General features: G+C 32.5%; 1 protein-coding gene across 1 annotated transcript in view; it reads left to right on the top strand.

Moving 5' to 3' along the window:
• The first annotated feature begins 632 nt into the window (after nucleotides 1-632).
• The window catches only part of Swim (Secreted Wg-interacting molecule), a 183,527-nt gene continuing 158,777 nt past the window's right edge, over nucleotides 633-25,382 (top strand). The window contains exon 1 of the mRNA XM_075353662.1: nucleotides 633-1,017. Coding sequence (XP_075209777.1) covers nucleotides 919-1,017 — 99 coding nt within the window. The 5' untranslated portion in view covers nucleotides 633-918. The remainder of the gene's footprint in view (nucleotides 1,018-25,382) is intronic.

Raw genomic sequence — 25,382 nt, forward strand, 5'->3', positions numbered from 1 at the left:
GAGAAAGTCCTGCAAAGTATTGTAGGCGTTATCAACTTTATTTTGATGAAGTTTAAACAGTCGTTCACCCAAGAAGTTAAAGTAGGGGAAATTCTCAGTTGAAATTCCATAATAATTTTTTATACTGATGATTTTAAATTTTATTTTATTTTTATATCTAATAATACTTATCAATTAAAATAAATTCTAAGAAAATCAGTAATATGTTACTGCCAGAACAACATGCTTCATGTAAAACTATTCATAGACTTCAATTATCGTATAATGGAATAAAAATAACAACAATAATCTATTTATTAATTCAGTAAAAGACTTATCATAAAGTTATTATTATTTGCAAATAACGAGATAAATTTAGAAGTGCGTGAAATCTTAAACCTAATCGGGATATAAACCCAGAATCTTCTCGATGAAAGGATGAGTTAAATATTGCACAATAATTTGGTAACCTATATAAATCAATAAAAATAAATAAAATTGAAGTGCAACTAAAAGAATTTAATATTAATTATAATAAACATCCTAGTTGATCACGGTACAATTATAAAAAAAAATTTTTAATGGTGGGGGTATGAAAATACCGTTGTTGCTCCCTCTTGTGCGCTCTTATGTACTACTATAACAAACAAGCGCATAGTCTAATGTGATTGTACGTTGCGTTGTCTACGGAGTCTGAGCGCGCGGTATCGATATCAGTATTTCTGTGCTATTTGTTCAGTACATGGGATCACTAGCTCGCGAGCACAGGTCTCTTAGTACGTTCTTCCTCTGCGCGGTGTGCGCTCGCTGAATAGCAGTTTAGTTTTCTTTGAATCTTTTGTATTATATTTTTTAGAAAAATTTTTTTTTTAAACAATTATTTAGTGCAATTTTTTTAATTTATTACTTTTTACTGGAACTTATTGAAGAGACTTCAATATGTGTAACAACGGTTATCAACGGCCTCAGTGCAGTAACTGCGAGGTTCAACCACTCTTCAAAACGTTATCAACAACAACACTTCTTCTCTTACTCATTGTAAGTTGGTATTATCTAATTGACAGTAAATTTATTGATCACTCTTGTTCATATAAGTAACATAAAAATTTTTTTCATTTTATTATTTAATTTTTAAATTGATTACAAGTGTAATAAATAAGAAAAGTAATTGTGTACTTACAACATAAATGTATGTTTCAAGTGTATAGATTACAAGATGTAATTACTTCTAATTAATAATATAAATTGAGTAATTTATTAGACAATGGCTCTTTATAGAACATTCGTCTAATCGAAATAATTTTTGTAACTATGTATGGTATATGGTTAGTTATACGCACCTTTTTTTATTTAAAAATTTTAATTATTTTTTACTGTAGGATTCTTTAAAAATTTAATTAATTAATTTAAATTGTCAGTCTATTTTATTATTATGATTATGAAAGTAATTAATTATTTATAATTCCTTTAAAAAAAAGTTGTAATAAAAAATAAATTTTTCTTTGCTAGCGTTTAAAAACATCAACTCTGTATTATAATCAATAAAACCTTGACTGAAGAATAATTTAACTTTTTTTTTATATTATTATTTTCGCATAATTGTGCATAAGATTCTTAATTTAAATTAAATTTTTATGTTTTTATTACTTTCGGGGGTGTTATTGTTTGGTTATACGACCACTAACTTCTAAATTGCGTTGATTTTTATTGATTTACTTGATTTTATGTTCATGTTTTAATTATATTTTAATTTAAGTTTATGTTCTAAGAAATATTACATACGTTTTTTAGCTGCTATAAAAAAAGAATCCAATACATCTAGAAAACAGCTGTATGAATTTTTATTGGGGCAAAAGTACAAGAAAATAATTTCTTTTTGAAAAATTTTGCCGGAGTTTTTGGCCATCATAATATATATTACTTCTAATTAAATTGATTTTCTTTTACGTAATAGATTTTTTTTTATATATTTCTTAATAATTTTCATATTTACCTTTTTTAAAATTTAAATTTACACCAGAATTATCATAATTTATTTAAATGTTATTTTTTTGCTTTCCTAGATTGTCATTCTAATATTCGTAATAGTTGACGCGTTTCGGAATATCTCCATTCTTAAAACTAGTGCTAAAAGTAGTTTTGATAATGGAGGTACTCCGAACACGTCAGTTACGACGAACGTCAGATGACAGTACTAGGAAGGGCAGAAGATAAAATCAAGGAATACATTTTTGTTTATTTTTAATAGTACGTAATCATGCTTATGTTGTTTATTCATAACGTATTCAGTTTCAAATAAGCGAAAATTCACAGCTGAGAAATGTTAAAAAAGTAAGACTAATTTTGCTAATGTCTCGTAAAATATTATACAATTTTTAATTTTCGTTAAAAATTTGTAATATTATTCTTTTCAACAAATGCATTTAATTTGCTTTGACTGCATTTATTAAATTGTAGAGCTGAATAAACATTAGAAAATTGTACTGTGTTCTTTTATAAAAAATTTGGTAAAGTAAAATTAAATCTCTTGGCGCTATCGTAGTCGTATTTTTGAATTGTTATAATTAAGGTTTTTTCCAAATCTTCATTTGTAAAATTAATATTAATGGTTTTAACTGTCTATTTCATTTTAAAAATATTTTACTGGTACAAAAAAATAATTTAGATTTTAAAATCTTTCAAAACTTTTCTTTTTTTTTAAATGTAGCTATTGATCAATGTTTTGTTTCTCTTTTCGCATCGATCTGGAACAAGGTCATTTTCATTTTGTGTATACATATCTTAAACGTAAAAATCGTCATAAAAAAAAAAAAATTATCATTTTTTAACAATATATTTTCCCGTATTTTGAATACCACTTTTGTTTTAAATATAAAGCAAATATAGATATAAAAATTATATCTTAACAATTATTCATAAATTGATAAACTAAAATTGTCAATAATAAAAAAAACTTCTCTTGAAACATTATCATTGGCGAATTACCGATATATCAAGGTCAACTTAGATGTTTTTATCAGAAAATTTATCAAGGTAAAACTTAGCACTCTTGATTACTTTCTTGTTTTAAAAGTACTATATTTATATGGAAAATTCTTTTTAACGTAACAAATTTAAAGGGCGTATTGTTGTGGGTTTTAACCTCTTTTTAACTAATGAATGTTAATGTCGTTTTATATTTATATCTTTTGAAGGAGTGGTCTTTTTTACGTTCTGTTCCATTTTCACGCACACACAACCGATTAAATCTCCGATCTCCGAGCAGAGTGGTAGCGTCTCTGCCTTTCATCAGGAGTCCCAGGTTCGAATCCCAATCTGGCATGGAATTTTTCAATTCAAACTCCTTTTCCAAGTCCCATCCACAAAATTTAAGCTTATATCGTGTTATCAAGCAAAAAAAAAAAAAGAGGAGTACGCTGAGAATTCGGCAGATAATTTTTAATGGAGTGTAGTCCTTGTTTGATGATTATATAATAAATATACATTTGTCAATAAATTATTCGAATCCTTAATTAACTTTTCGGTACTTACGTATTAACGCCACCGCTGCTACAGCTTTATTTTAAAACAAAGTAGTCAATCGGATTTCGGTGGAAAATGGGCCGATATAGAATCTAACAAAGATTCAAAACAATCTCTTTAATAATTTTAATAAATGGTTATTTATTTTATTAACCAAACTTAACCTACGCTCGCTTCGCTCGGTAACCTTGACTAATTAAAAGGAGTGTTTTGATCTATTTAAATAATAAATAATTGCAATAATTACAGAATTTATTAAATAAATACTCAAAAAATTACGATGTTAATTAGTCAAGGTTAGCGAGTGTAGGTTATGTTTGGTTAAATTATATTTATAAAATAAATAAATATAAAAAAACCATTTATTATAATTAATAAAGAGACTGTTCATTTTCCACCGAAATCCGATTGACTACTTTGTTTTTAAATAAAGCTGTAGCTGCGGTGGCGTTAATACGTAAGTACCAACTTTTCAACTATTAAAACTTAGAAAAATGAAATTTAGCTCAAAACGATCTATTTTTCGGTAGGGAAAACTCAAAACTTTAAACGATAACGGTAAAATTGTGACATGATTTTGAAGGGCATTAAAAACAAACTTTTTTATGTTAAAAACTTAAGGGTTCAACACAATCCTAACTAAAATTGCACGTATTTAACATTTTTCACAAGTAATTTCGTAAGTGACATACCGTATGTTCCTGTTTGAGGTACAGTAAAGATCTATTTTCGCTATTGGACCATTGCTTGGCGATTACTGTATCCCACTTTTAATATCATTTGCGAAAAGTATTAAATGGCCGCCATACTGGTTTGAGTGGTCGTACCTCGATGTTTTTACGTCAGAAATTAGTTTTTTTTTGTTTTTTTAGGTTGTTAAAAGTAATCATAGCCTAGTCCTCTTCTTACCATTTAACAACTTTTAGTTACCCCCTCTTATCAATGGGTGTTTAAGGTTGTGGATTCATACTGGATAATGGATAATTTTTAGGTGCTAAATTATATGTTTAATGTTGCATTGTTAGCAGTTATTTAAGAGTTACTATAAATCATTTTTAAAGCTTGCAGTGAAAACTTATAAATTTTGGGTTTGTCGTAATTCTATCCTTGACTTATAACATTTTTGAGTTGCCAACTCCCTCCTCAATGTGGGCTCCCTGGGTACTGGGTTGGGTGGTCTCGCTGAAAAGTAGAGTTTCGAGGTATGCTTATTTTTCTGAATTCCATTTTTGTGTATTTAACGGCTGAAAAGTTATTTTAAGATTGCCATACTTTGTGAACAACTTGTATCTGTGCGTGTTTCTTTAAAAAAATTGTTAAATATATTATTTTATAGAATATAACTAATTACGGAGTAGCCTTCGTTGATGTATATTATTAAAGTTATTTTATAGATAAAAATTTACAGTTTTATTAAAAACAATGAACTTGTCACCACTACTTTGTAAGATTTAGTCAGTCAATTATACAGTCTTAGAATTCGGTTTGGGTCTTCAAAAAATAATTACAATGTTTTAAAGTTTTTTTTTTTTTTTTAATTGCACCAATAAAGTTAAATCTGTTCGTTTATGTTTATATAAGGGCAGATTTCCTTATTTTGCTGGCAGTATTGACGGGCAAATTCGCGTACTGGATAACTTTGCTAACAGATTTTTAGTAACAAAGATTTTTATTTTTAATACTTTTCTCACCAATAGTAGTGTATATTTTCAGTAATACTTTTTAAGATTAAATATTATTTTCGTTATGACATATCTAAATCCTAATCTATATAAAGGATGTTTCAGGAGGAAAGGGAAATAATTTGGCAACTGATTTTAGAGTTTGAAATAAGGAAAAACGCCCATGCAAACATAGTCCGAAAACGCTTTGATATCGAGTTAGCGAAAAACTTTTCCCGGATTTCAGTTCCCCAGGTAAAATGAGGTCATGCTGACATTTTTAAGGCGTTATATCAGGGGTAAACTCGATGGTTTGTTATGTTTTTGACCTGAAAAATCCAATAAAACAGGTCCCACAAATGTATTTCCCGTAGTTTTCATATCTAACGTAAAACAAAAATATTTGATGACGAAAAACAATTTTTTTTTCATAATTTAATTCTCTAAATAAATTAGATTTATTTTTTAAGTGTTATATAAACGCCTTTCACCGGGGAAACTGAAATCCTGGCGAATGTTTTCCCTAGACGTGACTATAACAGAGTTTTAGGACATACGTTTGTATACAATATTTTCCTTTTTTTAAGCTCTAGGACCAGTTCCCAAATTTTCTTTTCCTTTCCTCCTTAATTGCTCCGTATAATATAATAGTTATACTAATAACTAACTACTATAAAATTTTGGTGATCTCCGTGAACGAAAGGAGTAACGTATTGGATTTTCAGCTGGAAGGCTTTGGGTTTGAATCTAGGTCATAATAGATAAACGCAACAAATTTAATTTGTCATACACCATGCACAAACTGCAGCACATCCTGCCTTAAATTACTTCGTATTTATTTATAAACAAATAAATTGTACGTAATGGAAGTTCAAGTTACGAAATATTATGTTTAACATCATTTAAGTATTATATAGGTTGCAATTTTGCGTAGGCTGTTGTTCGATTTTCCCGTCTTGATAGATAAAGTAATAAATCACTCGTTAGGCAAAAACTTCGAATTTATATATTCTGTTAAGATGAATTTGCAAACTGTTGGAATTCAATATTAGCTTTAATGAACATAGCCTGTATAATACGAATAGGTCGTATATTAAGATAATTTAAAGCAAATATAAACAGATTTTTACATTAGCGATTGATTTTTCAAAATGTTATTTGAAACCTGTGATTTTTTTAAAAGTATGTTTGTTATAATTCATAAGCTTTAATCAGAGATTTCTTTAAATCTATAAATATCGTTTTATGTTCGTGAGGTCATGCATTCGATTTCTGCACCATTTATTGTACAGTATCGTTTTGTTGGATGTGTGGTTTTGATAGTATATTGCAGATATCCTGCAAGCAGTGCCAGACGTTGCTTGTTCATATATTTACGGTAACATGTTTACTAAAGAAATATATGCTCATAAAAACTAACAGCAACGTATGTAATAATGGAAAACGATTTATTTTTTAATCCCTTTTGCAGTTTATTTATTTTTTGATAGATTATGTATTTATACATATTTTAATAATGTAATTATGAGTATCATTATATATTTTATTATATTTTACCGTGCGTTTGAAGAAGTACACTTCGCTTCATAACATCGCTAAAACATGGATACTAGTTTTATTTTGTTGTCAGTTTTCTTCATTATTTTCATTAAAAAGTTAGAAAAAGCACTAACAGAAGTACTTTTTACTTCCTTGTACGATGTAAAGGAAGTATTGTGATACTTCCTTTACATATTCTGCCTTCCTTATGTAAAGGAAGTATTGTGATACTTCCTTTACATAAATGAAATATCTATTTTATCATAAGTGAAATATCTATTTTGACCATCCCTGAATCCATTTTGGCAATTTTAGGCTTGATGCCTGTACGTACGTGTGTATGTATGTATCTCGCATAACTCAAAAACGACTAGCTGTAGGATGTTGAAATTTGGGATTTACTACTGTTGTAACATCTAGTTGTGCACCTCCCATTTTGATTGCAATTGACGGGACCAAAAGTGTCCAAACAATCCCAAAATTCAAACAAATTGGATTTTGGACTTTTGTTAACTGCAATAATAAGCCCTTATTGAGAGCTGTTCAATGATATATCATTAGTGGTACTTATTTTCATTGGTTCCAGAGTTATAGCCAAATAAAATTTTAATTAATGAAACACTTGGATCTTGTAAGGGGAAGGCACATCGACTCTAATCTCTTTTCCTTTTTTTATTTAAATGTATTGATTTATTAATAATTATTAACCTCTGATTGTAAAAAAAAAATTACAGTAGATATTAATTCAATAATAATATTAAAAAAAACAATATGAAATATATCAGAAGTTATTAATGAAATAAAATTTTATGTACTATTCATTTAAACAAAAAAATGTGTTTATGTAATTTAAGAGGCGTACAAGGAAGTTATGTGGTGTCCACATCAGATCCTTTTCTTTTGACAAACTCAAATTTAGTCTTGTGTAAAACGTAGATATATACATCTATTAATTTTTTATTTATTTTTAATCTTTTCTTGTTTTCCTTGCATAATTTTTTTTTCTTGTTTAACCTCCGGGACCACCGTTAGATACTGCTTCAGAGGATGAAGTGAATGATTTGTAGCGTGGGTGAAAAATTCCATGCCTGACCGGGATTCTCGAACCCAGGACCTCCGGATGGAAGGCTAAGACGCTGCCACGGAGGCCGGCGCGAGTGTTAGCTCACAATTATGTAGTCCTCACATAATTTGGGTGAACCTGAATGAACGATTTTCCACATTTATCGATTATTTTCCAAGTAATGTCATTTAAATCGGGAGCTGTTATTTTTAGAAATAAAACCAAAAGACAGTTTGACTGTTCATTTTGATAAGCTGGAAAAAAATGAATGTGGTAGTTAAAAAATGAATTGTACCGTGAGAATGAGCTGGTAACAAATAACAGTATCTGGTATACGATTTGGCATTATGGCATTTTAAAAGAACATAAGGTCTGCTACTACATTTACTGATGGTAAAAGAGAAAAGTACTAACCATCGCATATAAACCTAATTTTAGGTAATCTATGAAAACTGTAGTGATGGATCTGTTTATGCAACAATTTGCAAACTAATTATTGTTGTGTTTTATTACAATTTTCTTTTTTTATAATTCTAATTGTTTATTTTTCTGAATCATTTAAGTATTTCGTTTTGTAATACTGAACATATTTTCTTTTAATATCTCGTTAAAATCTTCATTTCGGTATGCTTTGCTTATAAACTTGGAAATTCATGCGTTTGTATTTAATTTTTGTGAAGTTTATTCATAAAATTCTCCTCAGAATTAAGTTTACTTAGTTTTGTTTAAAACTTTTTTTAATATACAGTTAACAAAGTTATTTTACGCCAAACAAAAAATAGTGTTTTACGACACTATTTTTTTATTTTTTTTTTACCCCAGATTTCTCAAAAACTATACTAATAATACAATTCTGTAAAAATAAAGTTCTGGCACCTATTTTTTTCCCAGGTCAGATTTTATTTAAATCTGCTAAATTTATCTCTTAATTTGTTCTCCAAGAATTACAGTTTGGCATAAATTTAACAAAGACCCAGAAATTAACAAATTTTTAACCTCTTACCAATGAAGCATTTCCGAACCTATGTTTATTTTAACTTTCTTTTTTATTTTCACCAGCATGTCCTGAAAGTTTATTACATTTTTCGTGAATCATATATATAGAATGATTCACAGATAATTCCAAATTGCACGGCGATTTTTCGGGAGATGATTCTATAGCCAAAAATAAGAAAAAAAGTTCATATAAACGTAGGTCAGAAATTGTTTCGTTAGGAGTTCGGCTCGCAAAATATTTATCCTGGTTTCTGCCCTCTCTATGAAATTAAACTGTATTAAAATTCTTTGGGTACAACTCGAGGGGAAAATTTGGGGCCTTCTTGTAGTTCTGATCTAAGAAATTGAATAAAAGCGCTCCCAGACCTCACTCTTACTTAGGTTATAAGAAAACCTGGATTAAGGAAACGTGAAAAGGTTTTTTCGGAAATTACACTTCTTAGGTTTAGACTAAATAACTTTATTAATTTACCAATAAACAATTAAAAATATCTAGTCGACTGTAGGGAGTTTAATTCTGAGAAAATTGATGTAAATAACGTCTTTTAAAATTAAATACTAATTTGAAAAGTTCAACTTTAATTTGTTTGTTGATAAATTAGCAAATTTATTTTATTGAAAACCTAAAAAGCTGTATTTTCCGACAAAACATCGTGTTTTACTCGGTTTTTCTTTAAACACAAATGAGGTAGAGGTATGGGACCACTGTTATTCAATTTCTGTGATCAAAAAAACTTAAGGAAGCACGAAATTTACCCCGAGAATTTTAGTACGGTTTAATTTCACAGAGGAAGCAAAAAGCAGGTTTAAATATTACACGAGCCGAAAGTTGCTAACGAAACGTTTTCTGACCTATGTTATTAGGAACTTCTTTCTTATTTTTGTCTATAGAATCATCTCCCGAGAGATTGCTGTGCAATTTGGAATCACTCTGTATTGTATGTGTGTGTGTGTGTATATATATATATTTTTTTTAATGTGTAGATTACATTTTGTTTACCTAGTGAACAGTAAGCAACCCTCCCCCACGACCCAATGAGAAGAGGATGATATGTATGACATGTTAGTGACATGTAATCTTGTACAAGCTTCTTTCTTTTTCCTGTTTAGCCTCCGGTAATTACCGTTCAGATAACACTTCGGAGAATGAATGAGGGTGTGAGATATATGAGTGTAAATGAATTGTAGTCTTGTACAGTCTCAGATCAACCATTCCTGAGATGTGTGGTTAATCGAAACCCAACCACCAAAGAACACCGGTATCCACAATCTAGTATTCAAATCCGTGTAAAAATAATTGACTTTACTAGGAGTTGAACTCTGGAACTCTTGACTTCTAAATTAGCTGATTAGGGAAGACGCATTCATCACTAGACCAATCCGGTTGGTTTCTTGTACAAGCTTAGGCGAACCATTCCTAACCCACCGGGTTATCCTAATAAAATCTTACTTTTATATGGATTTGAATACTAGATCGTGGATACCGGTATTCTTTGGTAGTTGGGTTTCAATTAACCACACATCTCAGGATTGGTCGAACTGAGACTTTACAAGAGTACACTTCATTAACACTCATACATATCATCCTCATTCATCCTCTGAAGTAATACTTGAACGGTAATTCCTGGAGGCTAAACAGGAAAATGAAAGATTTAAAGCAATGTAAAATTTCGAAATAAACAAAATATTATTAAGCAGTACTGTAATTTGTTTGGTGGAGTAATAGCGTCTGTCTTTCATTCGGAAGTTTCGTATTTAAGTCCTGGTCGGTGAGGCATATTTCACCGGCTAAAAATTGTTATTATTCATCATTAACTTTTATTGGGTGACATCTTGTAGTTGTTATGTAACATGTAAATAAAATGTCTACATAGGCATTTGTTTGAAAGAAAATGTAATTAAAAATTAGAAAAATAAATTAATAGTTGGTAAGCACGTTAATGTTTTCATTTAACAACACAATACATAAAATAAATGAAATGCCCTTTTTTTGTTCAATTTTGTAAAATGTGTTTACATTCTTCTCATTACAAGAGAAAAAAATAATAGTTCTAATATTTACTTTGAATACGATATTATTTGTATTATTTACAAAATGTTAGAAATAATATTAAAATTTAATTATCTTATTTCATATTTTATTTAGTTTAAAAGAGAGCACACCTTTTAGTAATTGTAGCAATGACCTTGAAGGAATGAAATGTATTTTTAATTTTTTTTTTCTTTCCTTTTTTTCTGAAATAGTTAAGCGCAGTACAATAGATTTATAAACTGTGACTTACCAATATTATATATCGCTAATGTTTAATGTCCTTGAGTAAAATATTTTAGTTCTTTCATTTATTAAAAATCTTATTATATTCATACTTACTAACCAGTAATTAAATAACATATTTTTAAAATTAAAAGAAAAAATTTCTAAATTTTCTGTATAAATGATCAAATAAAGACCTGTAATAATTTAGATTTTATAAAAATAATTTATTTATTTAGTTTGTCGATTTTATAAATACGAGTATATTCCATTAATTGTGTCAGTGCGATAGAAAACTAAACTAGCTGTTAAAACGTTAGTGTCCATTAAATATACTAATGGCGCATCACTTTTTAAACATTGTTTTTTATTGTCATCCCATTTTATACTGATTTCGATCTTTCGTTGCGGCTACTATACTTAGATGACCTTGAGTCGTGTACGTACAGACATCAATGGATGTATACCGTTTGTTCACACCAGGATTCAGTTTACAGTAAACGAAGTTACGGTTAATGTGATCTATATAAAAAATATTCTCTAACTACAAACCCATTTTATTGCAACACATCAGAATGTAACTGAGTTTCATAATGATGATGGTGTTAATTTTTATTTTGCTTATGTATAAGTTTTTAATCATTATAATTATTATGTTATTATGAGTGGAATAAATTATATAATTAAAAAGTTCAGTTTTACTTTATAAACGCTAAAAAATTTTTCAGTTTGGCTTTTGCAGTCACTGTATCAGCCCTTTATCCGCCCTTGATCTCAAATGTAATTAAAAAGCTCCAGCCGTCCACATTATCCTATTCTTTAAAGCGCGAGGGTTTGAAGTGTTAACCCTTGAAACTTAACGGGGATGAAAGAATCGATAATTAAGAAATAAATAGTGGTTGATAAAAAAGGACTCGTGGCACAGACCCGAGTATAATATAGATATAGCGACGTATAGAAGATAAAATCCATAGTAAACGATAAAGTTTGGAATGTTAACAAAATCAACTAACTAACAGGTTACTCAAAACAATTTCAAAAGTATCAATTTAAAAATTACTTGTGCTGGAATTGTTACAATAAGTTTTATTTGATGTTTGCAGCATAGCATATCGGATCACGAATTTGGCAAGATATGTCATAGTCAATTTTGTTAAACTTACGTAATAATTTTTGCGGACTCTGTTCCGATGAATTTTCTGTTCTGTAGAACTTTTTCATTAGTGATTGAGATATATTGAATTATCATTTTGATCATGTACATTGTTGCGGAATACTACGTCGACTCTTAACTATTATTATTTTATTTAATTTCTAGTTAATTTAATTTTTATATTTCATTTATATTAAACTTTATTACTTCCTTTTACGAAGTAAAGGAAGTATTGTGATCGCCAAAAATTTCGGTTTTCAGGTTTAAACAGAAATATCCATTTTGACCCTTGAAATGTTGAAATTTTAGATGTAGGACTGTTGTACTATCTAGTTGTGCACCGCCACTTTTGGTTGGTATCGACTGGAGCAAAAGTATCCATCTTTTTTCCTGTTTAGCCTCCGGTAACTACCGTTTAGATAATACTTCAAAGGATGAATGAGGATGATATGTATGAGTGTGAATGAAGTGTAGTCTTGTACATTCTCAGTTCGACCATACCTGATACGTGTGGTTAATTGAAACCCAACCACCAAAGAACACCGGTATCCAGGATCTAGTATTCAAGTCCGTGTAAAAATAGCTGGCTTTACTAGGACTTGAACGCTGGAACTCCCGACTTCGAAATCAGCTGATTTGGGAAGACGCGTTCACCACTAGACCAACCCGGTGGGTTGGAGCAAAAGTATCCAAGAAAGCTTTTTCTTAACTGTAGTAATAAGCCCTCGGTGAGAGCTTTTCAACGATGTATCATAAGTGTTACTTAATTTCATTGGTTCCAGAATTATAGCCAAATAAAATTCTAATTAATGAAATATTTGGATCTTAGAAGGGGAAGGCACATCGGTTCGAATCCGACTTCATATACATATATTTTTTTTTTTAATTTAAATTTATTGGTTCATTAATAATTATTAATCTCTAATTGTAAAAAAAATTTACAATAAATAATTCAATAACAACAATAAAAAAATATATGAAGAAAAATCAGAAGTTATTATTCAAAAAATAAAATTTTATGTACTTTTCAATTTAATTCAAAAAAATTTTACAGAGGTTAATATAATTATTAATAAATCGATGTATTCAAACTTAAAAAAAAAAGTTAAAAAAACATATGTTTAAAAAAGTCGGAATTGAACAGATGTGTCAATGGCTACGGATCCGACACGTTCTCAATTACACCACATAACTACTATTTCAGAGACGTGAAACAAAATTAATATATAAACTAATATATAAAATGCTAATACAGACACCAAAAAAAAATGTGATGTAATGTGTCCACCGCAATGTAATTGTGTAACTGAACTTTATTAAAAAATTGTGGGATCGTATCTCACTCTCAAATGAAATAAATTTAAACGAAGTGTAGCAAAAAATGTGTATATGTAATTTAATATGCGTACAATAAATTCATGTGGTGCCTACATCAAATTTTTTAGCCTTGTGAGGCAAACAAACAAATTTTTTTAAATGTTTATTTTATAATTCAGTTAATTTTAACGTTGAAAAGGTTTAAAATATTCATTCTGTTAATACTGAGATGACTTCATGTACAACACACGTGCGCACGCAATATAAATTGCTCAAAAATCTTAATGGAAAAATTTTCACATTTTTAATATTTTTTCCTTAAAATAATACTTTTATGGAAAACCGGCCCCTCTAATTATTCGTTTAAATCTAAATTTATTTTTTTTTTAACAATATAGGAATACTATTTGATTAAATAACTCCAACGGAAAGGAAAGATAACAATTTCCTTCTTATAAAGATGTAAATTCATGTGTGTATTTTTTTTAGCCTTCGGGACCACCGTTAGGTATCCCGAAGATGAAGATGTATGACAATTTTTCTAGTGTGTGATAATGCCATGCCTGACAGAGATTCGAATCCGGGACTCCCAGATGAAAGGCCGAGACGCTACCACTCGCGCCACGGAGGTCGGCGTATGTATTGTAGTGCATTTCGTTACCTAAACTCGGTTCTTTTCGTTTATCGTAAAACTAGTTTAATTTTGATACCGACGTTCAACATGAATGTTTGAATTTCCCGACTAATAAGCACGATTTCTTTGAGTTCCTACAACTGCGTGGCATTCTATCAGGAACCAGGTCATGTCTGTCTTTACCTAAGTAACAGTTTTGTATGACGTTCTAAGAAAAAGTCAATATGCGTGTCGGTAGATGGCTGAAAAATTCCACCTCAGTTTCGTAACCGTCATACGTTTTCTGTATAGTTGGCGTTCGAACTATCATGTGTTATTCGGTGTCACCATGAATCGGGTGTGGGTCCCAATACAGTCGTGGACTGGAATATTTCAGAAGAGACGTCTGTGTTGAATATATTTAACAATACAGACAAGGTAAACATAGAGAAACGACTTATTCGTTGAAATGGATGAGACTCTATTCTTGAAACGAAAAGTCATGCTGGGTTGTGTTTACACGCAACAGTGAGTTTTCGACGGCATTTTTCGTAAAAACAGCAAATGTTTCCCGAATGTTAGAGACAGATCGGTCCAAACCTGGTAGTTCTTTTTTTTTTGTTTAACATCTAGAACCACCGTAAGGTATTACTTCAGAAGGTGATTGAGAATGATTATGTATGAATGTAAATGAACTGTAGTCTTGTACAGTTTCAGATAGACCATTACTAAGATGTGTGGTTAATTGAAATCCAACCACCCAAAAAGCCGGCCTCCGTGGCGCGAGTGGTAGCGTCTCGGACTTTCACCCGGAGGTCCCGGGTTTGAATCCCGGTCAGGCATGGCATTTTTCACACACGCTACAGATCACTCATTTCATCCTCTGCAGTAATGCTTAACTGCGGACTCTGAGGTTAAACAAAAAAAAAAAAAAAACCACCCAAAAAACACCGGTATCCACGATATAGTATTCAAATCTGTATAAAAGTTACTGCCTTTACTAGGATTTGAAACGTAGTACTTTGAACTTCAAAATCAGCTGATTTACGATGATATAAGTTAACCACTAGACTAGCCTCGTGGGCTCAAATCGGGTGATTGCTATCAAAGACAACGGGAGTGTATTGTACCCTGATTCCTGGCACCTTAGCTATTTACTGTAAACGGAAGGTTTCCGCCGTACTGTGAACCATCGATACAGTTTCTTTGATCCTCATAACGATGCTCATATTTAAACTATAGAACTCTTTTGACGGTCACTGAAATGGCGGAATAAAAAGCATAGGGGGATTGCGAGGCACTATGTGGAATCCTGCTTAGCCGAATTCATTTGGCGTCGCACGGTAAGGGACGTGAACATTCCAGAAAACTCTCGATGCCCTAAGGGACTTTTTTTGTTTTACTCCTCTAGGTCGATCCGGATTGATAGGTATAACTCCACCCAGAGGATGTCTGGTTATTATAAATAGCCTTCCCACCACCCGGCTGTATATCTGTCATGGTAGATCGGCTCGCCGGTCAGCCCTTTTGAGGAGTCTTTATTTTGTACTTTCTTGACGCCGTGTCCGGACATATCTGCCCAAAATACAGCGCCGGGTCTTTTCTCTTTTACTGTGCCTACCATTCCCTGGAGTTCCCAGTGGATCATAGGCACTGGCACACCTGGACATGCCAACCCTCACCTTTGGGGCTGTCCTCCCGTCCCTAAACTAACAGCCCCGGCGCCGCTCCTCTTGACCTTAACTCCTGATTACCTCTGTAGGGTATGTGTTGATTCTCCTCCAATGTTCCTCGCTTTGTAACGATGTAGTTCACAAGGGTATCTGGTGTGCTCTGTGCGATACCCGTCCTATTCCGTTGTATGTCCCACTTTCGGCATTTGAAGACTGTATGTTCAACAGAGTCCTCGTCTTCGCAAAAACATACAAGACGGTGACGCACGTCTTCCTATTTTATGCAGGTAATATTGAAAATTACCATGCCCCGTTAATATCTGCACTATGTAGAATTTCCTTCACCAAACCTTCTGCCGTTCCAAGCGTCTATGTCATGTTTACTTCACTTGGTCCATTGCGCCACCGCTCTTGCACGCCATCTATCTGTTTTTCCACGGTCACCATACGTTTTCTAGCGTCTCTCTTGTTCGAGCCATGAGCTATATCCATCCTTTCTCACAATAAGGGACCTGGCCGTCGAAAATCGCCACCTAATAGTCGCTAAGTAAAATTTTCTTGATCTTTAAGTTGAAGTAATGCAGTAGCACGTAGATTCACAATGAATAAAAGAGATTCGTTGAAAAAGCCGTCGATTTGAAGGGGACAAATGGTGGTGTCTGTGATCGATAAGTGTATCCTTAGAATTATATATATCAGTGGTTCCCAAACTTTTCCGAGTCGCGGCGCCCTTTTTCAATTAAAATTTTTTCATGGCGCCCTACCCTAAGTAAAAGTATGATTGCTCGTAAATAAGAGATAAAAATAAATAAAACTCTTGTATCTTCATAATTTTTTTACTTTATTAACATTAAATTAATAATTATAAATGTCTTGGTTCAATTAATTGTGAAGATTTTACAATATTTCGTGGCGCCCCTCTGAAGAGGCCGCGGCGCACAGTTTGGGAATCACTGATGTTTATATATATATATATATATATGTGTGTGTGTGTGGGTGTGTGTGTGTGCGTGCGTGCGTGCGTGCGTGCGAGCGCGCGCGCCGCGTAATAATGTGGTGAGATGTTTAAAAAAATGTCTTGTTGAATAGAGAGTCTGGGTAGGTTAATGACGCTTGGTCATCGTTGGCGAGTGATTGGCATTGAGCCGAGTGAATGAGTAAATGTGAATTAAATATAAATATATGTTAACATGAAAATATTTGAATTTATTATTATAAATATTGTGTTTATTTATATACTTATTACTATTTTTTTAAAATTAATAGCTTTTTTTAATTATGTGATTTATTACCTTTTTTTATTATTAATTTTCTTTAAAAATTGTTAGTTTTACTTAATCGTGTAGAAATGTTGATTTTATTCTTTCGTTTTCATGTATTTTTTTTTTATATTGAATCCTAACTTCCTTTACATAAAAAATTCATTCTCCTGTTTAGTAAAAAAATAAAAATAAGTTAAAGAATGAAGTACGTGATGTAATAATTAATTTAATATTTATGTAAAGCTATTACGTTAAAGTAATAAAGTTTATATTTAAGGAAATTAATAGTATTCACTGTGATTCTCTTAATACTAAATAATAATTATTATTCCTGGTTAATTCAATTAAACATACGTTAAAGATTATTTTCTTTAGGTTTTTTTAAGTTAAATTAGCATATATTTTCTTGACATTGTTGCGGAACAATAAGTAAATGATATGTAAATAATATTTAGTTCATTATGTTCTAAAGCAAAACCGTTAAGATTATTTTTTCTTTCAGTTTATTTGTTCTGTTGTTGTTAAGCTCTTCTACTCGTAAATTGTGCTAATTGTGTACAGGCTGGTACAAACAGACTATATTATAATAATAATAAGTACCGTAAATACCTACATAATATTTATTTTTGATTTAACTTGTGTAGAATTATCAGAAGACGGCGTCGACGACAATATGGTTCATTCTTCGACTTAAATCTACTTAAGTTGCCAGTTCATATCCGGCTGATTCTATTATTAGTATATTACGATATAAAGTGACAATTGGAATTTAGTGTTCTATATGCCAGTAAATATTTACACGTTATTCAAGTACCTAAAGATAAACATAACTTCACACACGTAAACATTTACGACTGCATACCAGAGCAATTAAGTTATAATGGTCTTGATCATAAAAAGAGAATTCTTTATGCAGACATACTCATATGAGCGTGCATGTTTATATAGCCGCTGATTTTTGTTTATACCATATATACACCCGTGTAAGAAGCGGGCCGTTTTGTAAAACTGAAAAAAGTGAATTGGCAATTTAATTAATTTTTAGCAATTTATTAACAAAATAAATAGAAGATTGAACGTATATTAGTATTCGTGTGTTTCAAAATGAATGTCAGGGATTTAAAATGATGTAATATTTAATAAATTTTACTTACACTGATTATATATGAAATGAAACAGCAACTCAGATAGTTTTTCCCTAACCCACCGGATTGGTCTAGTGGTTAACGCGTCTTCCCAAATCAGCTGATTTAGAAGTCGAGAGTTACAGCGTTCAAGTCCTAGTAAAGCCAGTTGTTTTTACACGGATTTGAATACTAGATCGTGGGTACCGGTGTTCTTTGGTGGTTGGGTTTCAATTAACCACACATCTCAGGAACGGTAGAACTGAGAATGTACAATACTACACTTCATTTACACTCATACATATCATCCTCATGCATCCTGTGAATAATTATCTAAACGGTAGTTACCGGAGGCTAAACAGGAAAAAGAGAGAGATAGTTTTTCCCTATAAGTGTTCAATGTGACCGCCATTTGTCACACGGTAGACATCCAGCCGATAGGAGAGTCCCATCCCGTACTTTAATCAGCTAGTATGGAGTAATTGATGCGACAGCTGCTTCAATCCTGTGTTTCTAATCGGGTAGGTCAGCCGGTAACGGTGGCACATACATTTGATTCTTTTTATAAACCACCAAAGAATAAAATCGCTCGGGATCACATCGGCCGAACGTGGAGGCCACGGCAAACAAGCTCTGTCATCTGTTCCCCGGCGACCGATCCAGCGGTCGGGGAGAATTTCATTCAACTGATCACGTTCAGCGTTATGCCAGAGAGGAGGCGCGCACTATCTTGTTGTCAAATAAAGTTCTTGCTTTGTATTGCAGTTGAGGAAACAGCCATAATTCTAGCATATTAAAATAGTAGTTCATTCCAGACAACCTGCTTCCGCGAAAAAGAAGGCCCCGTAAACTTGCCGACGAGATACGGCACAAAAAACATTACTTTTTTTTATTCTCGTTCACACTGCAATATTTCGTGAGGATTTTCTGATTGCTAGATATGACATTATGAGTGTTAACGTTTCCATTAACATGAAATGTTGATTCGTCACTGAATAAGACACTTTAGAGAAAGTGTTCATCGTTATGGTGATGATCATTTCATTCGCGAAGCTTTCACAGCATATATTAAATATTATCGCAGGGTATAATATTTATTAAAGGCTTGTGCACAGCTAAAACTGTTTGAGTTGCTCTTTCATGTATAATTAATTTACATAAACTTGAGAAATATTATACATTACCGCCGAGCCGCAATACTCTACACACAAATGTGTATCTAAGACGGTTTCTTAATTTTAACAGATGACGTAGTGTCATGTTGATCGTCCAGTTTGTGTAGTGCTTACAGAGTTTGATTTTAAAAGATTTTTTTCACGCAGATATCTGAAGGTTGAAGAATAAATTTCATTCCAATGGAAATAACCTGATCACGCTTTCAAGAAATCATTCTTCGCTTTAAATCATTGGTCGTTTGATCCCTAAGACACTATTTCAAATGTTGAATAAATCGCCTGGTCGACGCTCCCAGACGCATTTAATCCAGTCCAACACTAATTAAATATTTATTCATACCTTTCCTTGTTTTCGTACGATAATATTGGGTGGAAATCTTTTGCTTTTCGTAGATGTTTTTTTAAAAATTACATCGGGGGATAATTTTTTCCGTCCGAAAGTATTCTCTGCTCGCCGAGTAACGTTTTTTTTTTCTTAATTGATGGCTAGTATCTGAACATTATGCACCTACACTTTCAATTGTTGTTGATGACATTTTGAAAGTCGCCAGTATCTTGTTCGTATTATTCCCTATTTGATATAGGGATTAGTTGTTCCTTTATATCTTAAAAAACTTCGTCAGTTTCTGGTCGCCGTTGCGCTATTGTCGCCTCTCTTCGACTAGAAAAATTATGCCGGTAAAGAAATCGGTGTGCCTAGTTAAGACTAGCTTTAAGCTCATTCCTACCGATATTTAATTCAGCGGCGATTTCCAGGGCTTTAATCTTGACAAATTTCTGGAATAAATTGAATTGTAGGACAAAATTGTCGTTTTTGCGATCAACGTTTTGTTTTGCTTTTATGAGGGTAGTATTTTTGGTGTCTAAAGACTCGATGAAGTAATGATCCGAGTGTAATTGAAGTTAGACACAGAATGAGTTTTTGTGTGAAACCTTGGTTTAAGAGGAATGCGCGGGGATCGCGCTTACGCGAATCGGTTAATTTGTTAGTAGAGGGTTGCAAGTTATGGTAGGTGGTCGTGGTTGGATGAGATCATACGAAGGCGATAGTAGGTTGTGTGAAGACGCTGATGGAAATGTCTGCCGAGGCATTTGCATCGTTGCATCCTGACAGAAGCCAAACTGATGACTGAGTTCTATTATCAAGTTTAGAGGGTAAAGACGACCTCCGGTAAAGCCCATCAGGCTAGGAACGGAGGGAGTGGTGTGAATAGCGGTATCATCACAATGTGGGTGTCTTCCCTTTCGAGGGTTGGCATGTAGAAATTGTGTATAAAATTTCTTCTAGTTTTTATTGTTTGCGAGAAATTTGTTTTCTTTTTTTCGCCACTCACGAATACAGGACTCCGCTATATCAGATTTTTTTTTGTCTTCGTACGATTTCTACGCTCCTTTGCGTAAGTAATAACACGTAACATTTCTCAAAAAGCAGATGAAAGCAGTCACTTTTCTTGAACTCATTAAGCCACGAAATTTTTATGACCTTGTCACAGTGAAAATACTGATTATAAAATGTCTACAAAATCAATTATAAAAATCTTGTCGTACGAAACAGAATAGCCTATATGAGAGAAAAATGCAAGCGATAGCTTCCGATTAGTCTGGCGTCAAATCATCCACGAGAGTTTAATTTTCTAAAACCGGTTTCATTCATAGCAAAGGTTCGCAGTCAAAATAAAAGAGTATGTATTATAATTTTGTATGGATGGTAATTATTATCTAAGTTTAATGATTACATCATCAGCAATATGAAACTTAAAGTCTATGTACAACGTGCAGGCTGTTTTTGCTACCGTCTTTCCGTACAAAATTGTGCGTGTGGTACATGGATGTATGCGAGATTTTGTCTTGCATTTATTTTTTTTATTTTAATTAATTTTTATTAGAGTATGACTTTTAAAATTAATTACAGAGTACTGCATCAGTTCAAGATTTTCCTTTTTTAAAACCAATTTATTCTTTCCCTTTTACATAATCTGTAATGAATTTTAATTATAGAGTTATCTTTTAATTATTGAATATCTTCAGTTATTGAGTTTAGATTAAATAACCGATTTATAGTGGATTCAACCTACTGATTTCCCTGAAATACGGATTTCACCCTTCCTTTTTGTACAGTTTTTTACCCCTCTGTTGTTGTAAATATAAAAGATTCCATTCTTTATTTGCATTTACGTACTCATAATTTTTTTTCTGTATGGGCAGGATGTGTTAATACCCACGTCCCCTCACGGCCCAAATACGCCCCCCACGGTAAATTTTGATTTATATTTTTTTAATATTGTCGCGTGTTCGCTGTTCGATCAGGATATTGAGATATTGACAATTGAAAATGTTTATATAATTACAATTTATTAATTTAAGAACTTAAGTAAAACAATAGAAATCTATAATAAGAAGTATAATAACCGAAAATACTGAACAACTCAGAATAATAACAATAGCAAACAACAGCAATAATAATAATAAATGTCAATAATAAACGAATAATAATCATGGTAATCACGACCAATACAATAATAATAATAAACAGTGATTACATACAAAATAGAATTCAAAGTAATCGTCAGGATTTAATTACAGGTAGGTAATATTGAAAACCAGAATTCAGTCCCATTGATAAAAGACATTAGTATGACCGATAATTTTTAACCACTAGTCTTGTAGTAACAAGTACAAGTATAAAGTTCTGTCACTGCAAATACCTTTGCTGTTAACAAATGAAACTACCCTACCAATTTGTAAATGAGATTTAGTACATAATCTCTTTCTGTTGTAGTTTTTTCTCTTTCTTTTTTCTGTTTAGCCTCCGGAACCACCGTCTGGATTACTGCAGAGGACGAATGAGGATGATATGTATAACTGTAAGTGAAGTGTAGTCTTGTACAGTCTGTAGTTGTACAGGTAATGGATATTCGACAAATACTCTTGATTGCAGTAATCCAATACTTCAATCATCTTTAGTTCGCATTTTAAATTTAATGACGTTATCTCCTCGCACCAAATAAGATACTCCGCTTGAAGGACAGATTCAGAACATTTATTATCATAATACATCGTTAAGATTTTTAGTTCATCCACTTTTCAAAGACTAGCTGAACCTGGCAAAAACTTGAAAATTTTTTAAGAATCTTGGAACGCCGTCTAGCTGCGTACGCATGTATTTGGAATGCGATAAGCAAGTATTGCGTTTCTGGCTTGCGGGAAATCCCCAGTAATCAATTATTTTTATTAGTATTGCGTCAGAGTGAGCGTGGCGCTCACACATCGAATAACGGCGTTACTCTTGCGGGGTCGAGTAACGGCGGATTAAGGTATATAGGAGGAAAACCCACCGGGTTGGGCTAGTGGTGAACGCCTCTTCGCAAATTAGCTGATTTCGAAGTCGAGAGTTGTAAAGTTCAAATCCTAATAAAGGCAGTTACTTTTATACTGATTTGAATACTAGATCGTGTATACTAGTGTTCTTTGGTGGTTGAGTTTCAATTAATCACACATCTCAGAAATGGTCGACCTGATACTGTATACACTTCACTTACACTCATACATATCATCCTCATTCGTCCCCCGAACTAATAAAGTACCATTATCTTCAACAGATCTAAATATTTGTTGATATCAATGCTGTGTCGGATGTTTTAGGACAGAATTATAACTGGGAGTAACAGCAACATTTTGATACCATTTTCGTTCCTTTCTTCTGTTTAGTTTTATAATAATGAGAATTTCATCGGCTTACTTCACCATTTCGGTAAAAAATCGAATCATCCGAAAACAGAACATGGAGATGCCAATAGTTTCATCACCAGTAAAACAGTTTTTTAATTTCAGTAAAGATTGAAGAACAAACCTCTTTGTATATTCGGAACATCTTCAAGAAAGCCATTGCCTATTAACCTTCCTTCATTTTACAATTACTCGAAAAGCAGCCTCCTACAGAACATATGCGAATCCTTTTACGATGGAAGTGCATTTGTTCTTCCACAAAACTAGGGCCCCATCAGGCGCATTCCTGCTAGACCGAAAGGCACTGACACCGAAAGGCCTTCGGTGGACGGACTGACAGGGAATCTCGTTGGGAGAATGATCCAAGGACCTTTTTCGGAATTCCCCCCCTCCCAAAAAAAACATTTAATTTTTTAACCAGTCGGCCAAAAATCGATGTATTTTTAATATATAATAAGAATTAGGTGGGAATATGAGGTTTCAGAATAAAAAATCAAACTTCAACGTAAACAAAATATATTGAAAGAAAAATCTTTTATAGGGGAAATAACCCAAAAACCAGATATAAACATTTATATTTATTTATTTTATAAATATAATCTAACAAAACTTATCTTACGCTCACTTCGGTCGCTAACCTTAACGTAATTAATAGTAATGTTTTCTGAATATTTAAATAATAAATTCAGTGACCCACCGGGTTGGTCTAGTGGTGAACGCGTCTTCCCAAATCAGCTGATTTGGAAGTTGAGAGTTCCAGTTGAAGTCCCAGTAAAGTCGGTTATTTTTACACGGATTTGAATACTAGATTTAAATAATAAATTCAGTGACCCACCGGGTTGGTCTAGTGGTGAACGCGTCTTCCCAAATCAGCTGATTTGGAAGTTGAGAGTTCCAGTTGAAGTCCCAGTAAAGTCGGTTATTTTTACACGGATTTGAATACTAGATCGTGGATACCGGTGTTCTTTGATGGTTGGGTTTTAATTAACCACACATCTCAGGAATGATCGAACTGAGACTGTACAAGACTTACATTCATTTACACTCATACATATCATCCTCATTTATACTCTGAAGTATTATCTTAAAGGTAATACTTCACTTGACCGGAGGCTAAACAGGAAAAAGAAAGAAAAATAATAAATTCAGTAATTATTGCAATTATTTATTATTTAAATAATCAAAACATTACTGTTGATTAGTCGAGGTTAGCAAGCGTAGGTGAAGTTTAGTTAGATTAACACATTTTTTGAAAATTCAGTAATTATTGCAATTATTTATTATTTAAATAATCAAAACGTTACCGTTAATTAGTTGAAGTTAGCGATCGAAGCGAGTTGAAGTTAAGTTTAGTATTTATAATTTACGAGGTGTGTGAGAAAAGTAATGAGATTGGTAATACTGCAAGTGATCTGGCAACGCTGTGCCTACCTGTCTGGGCTAGACCGGTTTGTTTTATCCCTTCTACATGCTCAGTACGAGTTTCAACTCCGTTCAGCCAATACATTATTTCTGACGGCGCCATCAGTGAAGTTGTGTATTACGAAAATGGAGCATAGGAATTTAGAGCAACGTTGTGCAATCAAGGTTTGTGTTAAACTTGGGGAACCTGCGAGTGTAACCTTTGAAAAGTTGAAACAGACCTATGGGGAACATTGCTTATCAAGAGGACAAGTTTTCCGCTGGCAAAATCATTTTTGGAAGGCCGAGAACACGTTGAAGATCAACCTCGCTCAGGGAGACCTTCAACTTCAAAATCTGACGAAAACGTTGAGCGTGTGAGGGTTCTTGTGAGATCAGACCATCGTTTAACAATACGGATGATGAGTGAACAGTTAAATTTAAACACCTTCTCCGTACATCAAATTTTGACAGACGATTTGGAGATGCGAAATGTTTGTGCGAAATTGGTGCCGAAAACTCTCACAACGGAATAGAAGGACAATCGAAGAAACGTGTGCGTTGACTTCTTGAGAAGATTGACAGCGACCAAGAATTCTTCAATTGTGTGATCACTGTTGATGAATCCTTGATATTTGAGTACGATCCTGAAACAAAGCGGCAAAGTGAAGAGTGGCACACTCCGTTATCTCCTCGACCGAAAAAATGTCGAACGAGCAAATCAAAGATCAAAACCATGCTGATTTGCTTTTTTGACAGTAGGGGTATCGCGCATAAAGATTTTGTTCCTCCAGGACAAATTGTCAACCAAGTATTTTACAAAGGTGTCCTTGAAAGACTCAGGAAAAGAGCGATTCGCGTGAGACCAGACATTGCAGACAAGTGAATACTTCATCATAACAATGCCCCGTGTCACACGGCCAC

The sequence above is a fragment of the Lycorma delicatula genome, chromosome 1 (genome assembly GCF_047948215.1).
Source record: "Lycorma delicatula isolate Av1 chromosome 1, ASM4794821v1, whole genome shotgun sequence".
NCBI classification, from domain to species: Eukaryota; Metazoa; Arthropoda; class Insecta; order Hemiptera; family Fulgoridae; genus Lycorma; species Lycorma delicatula.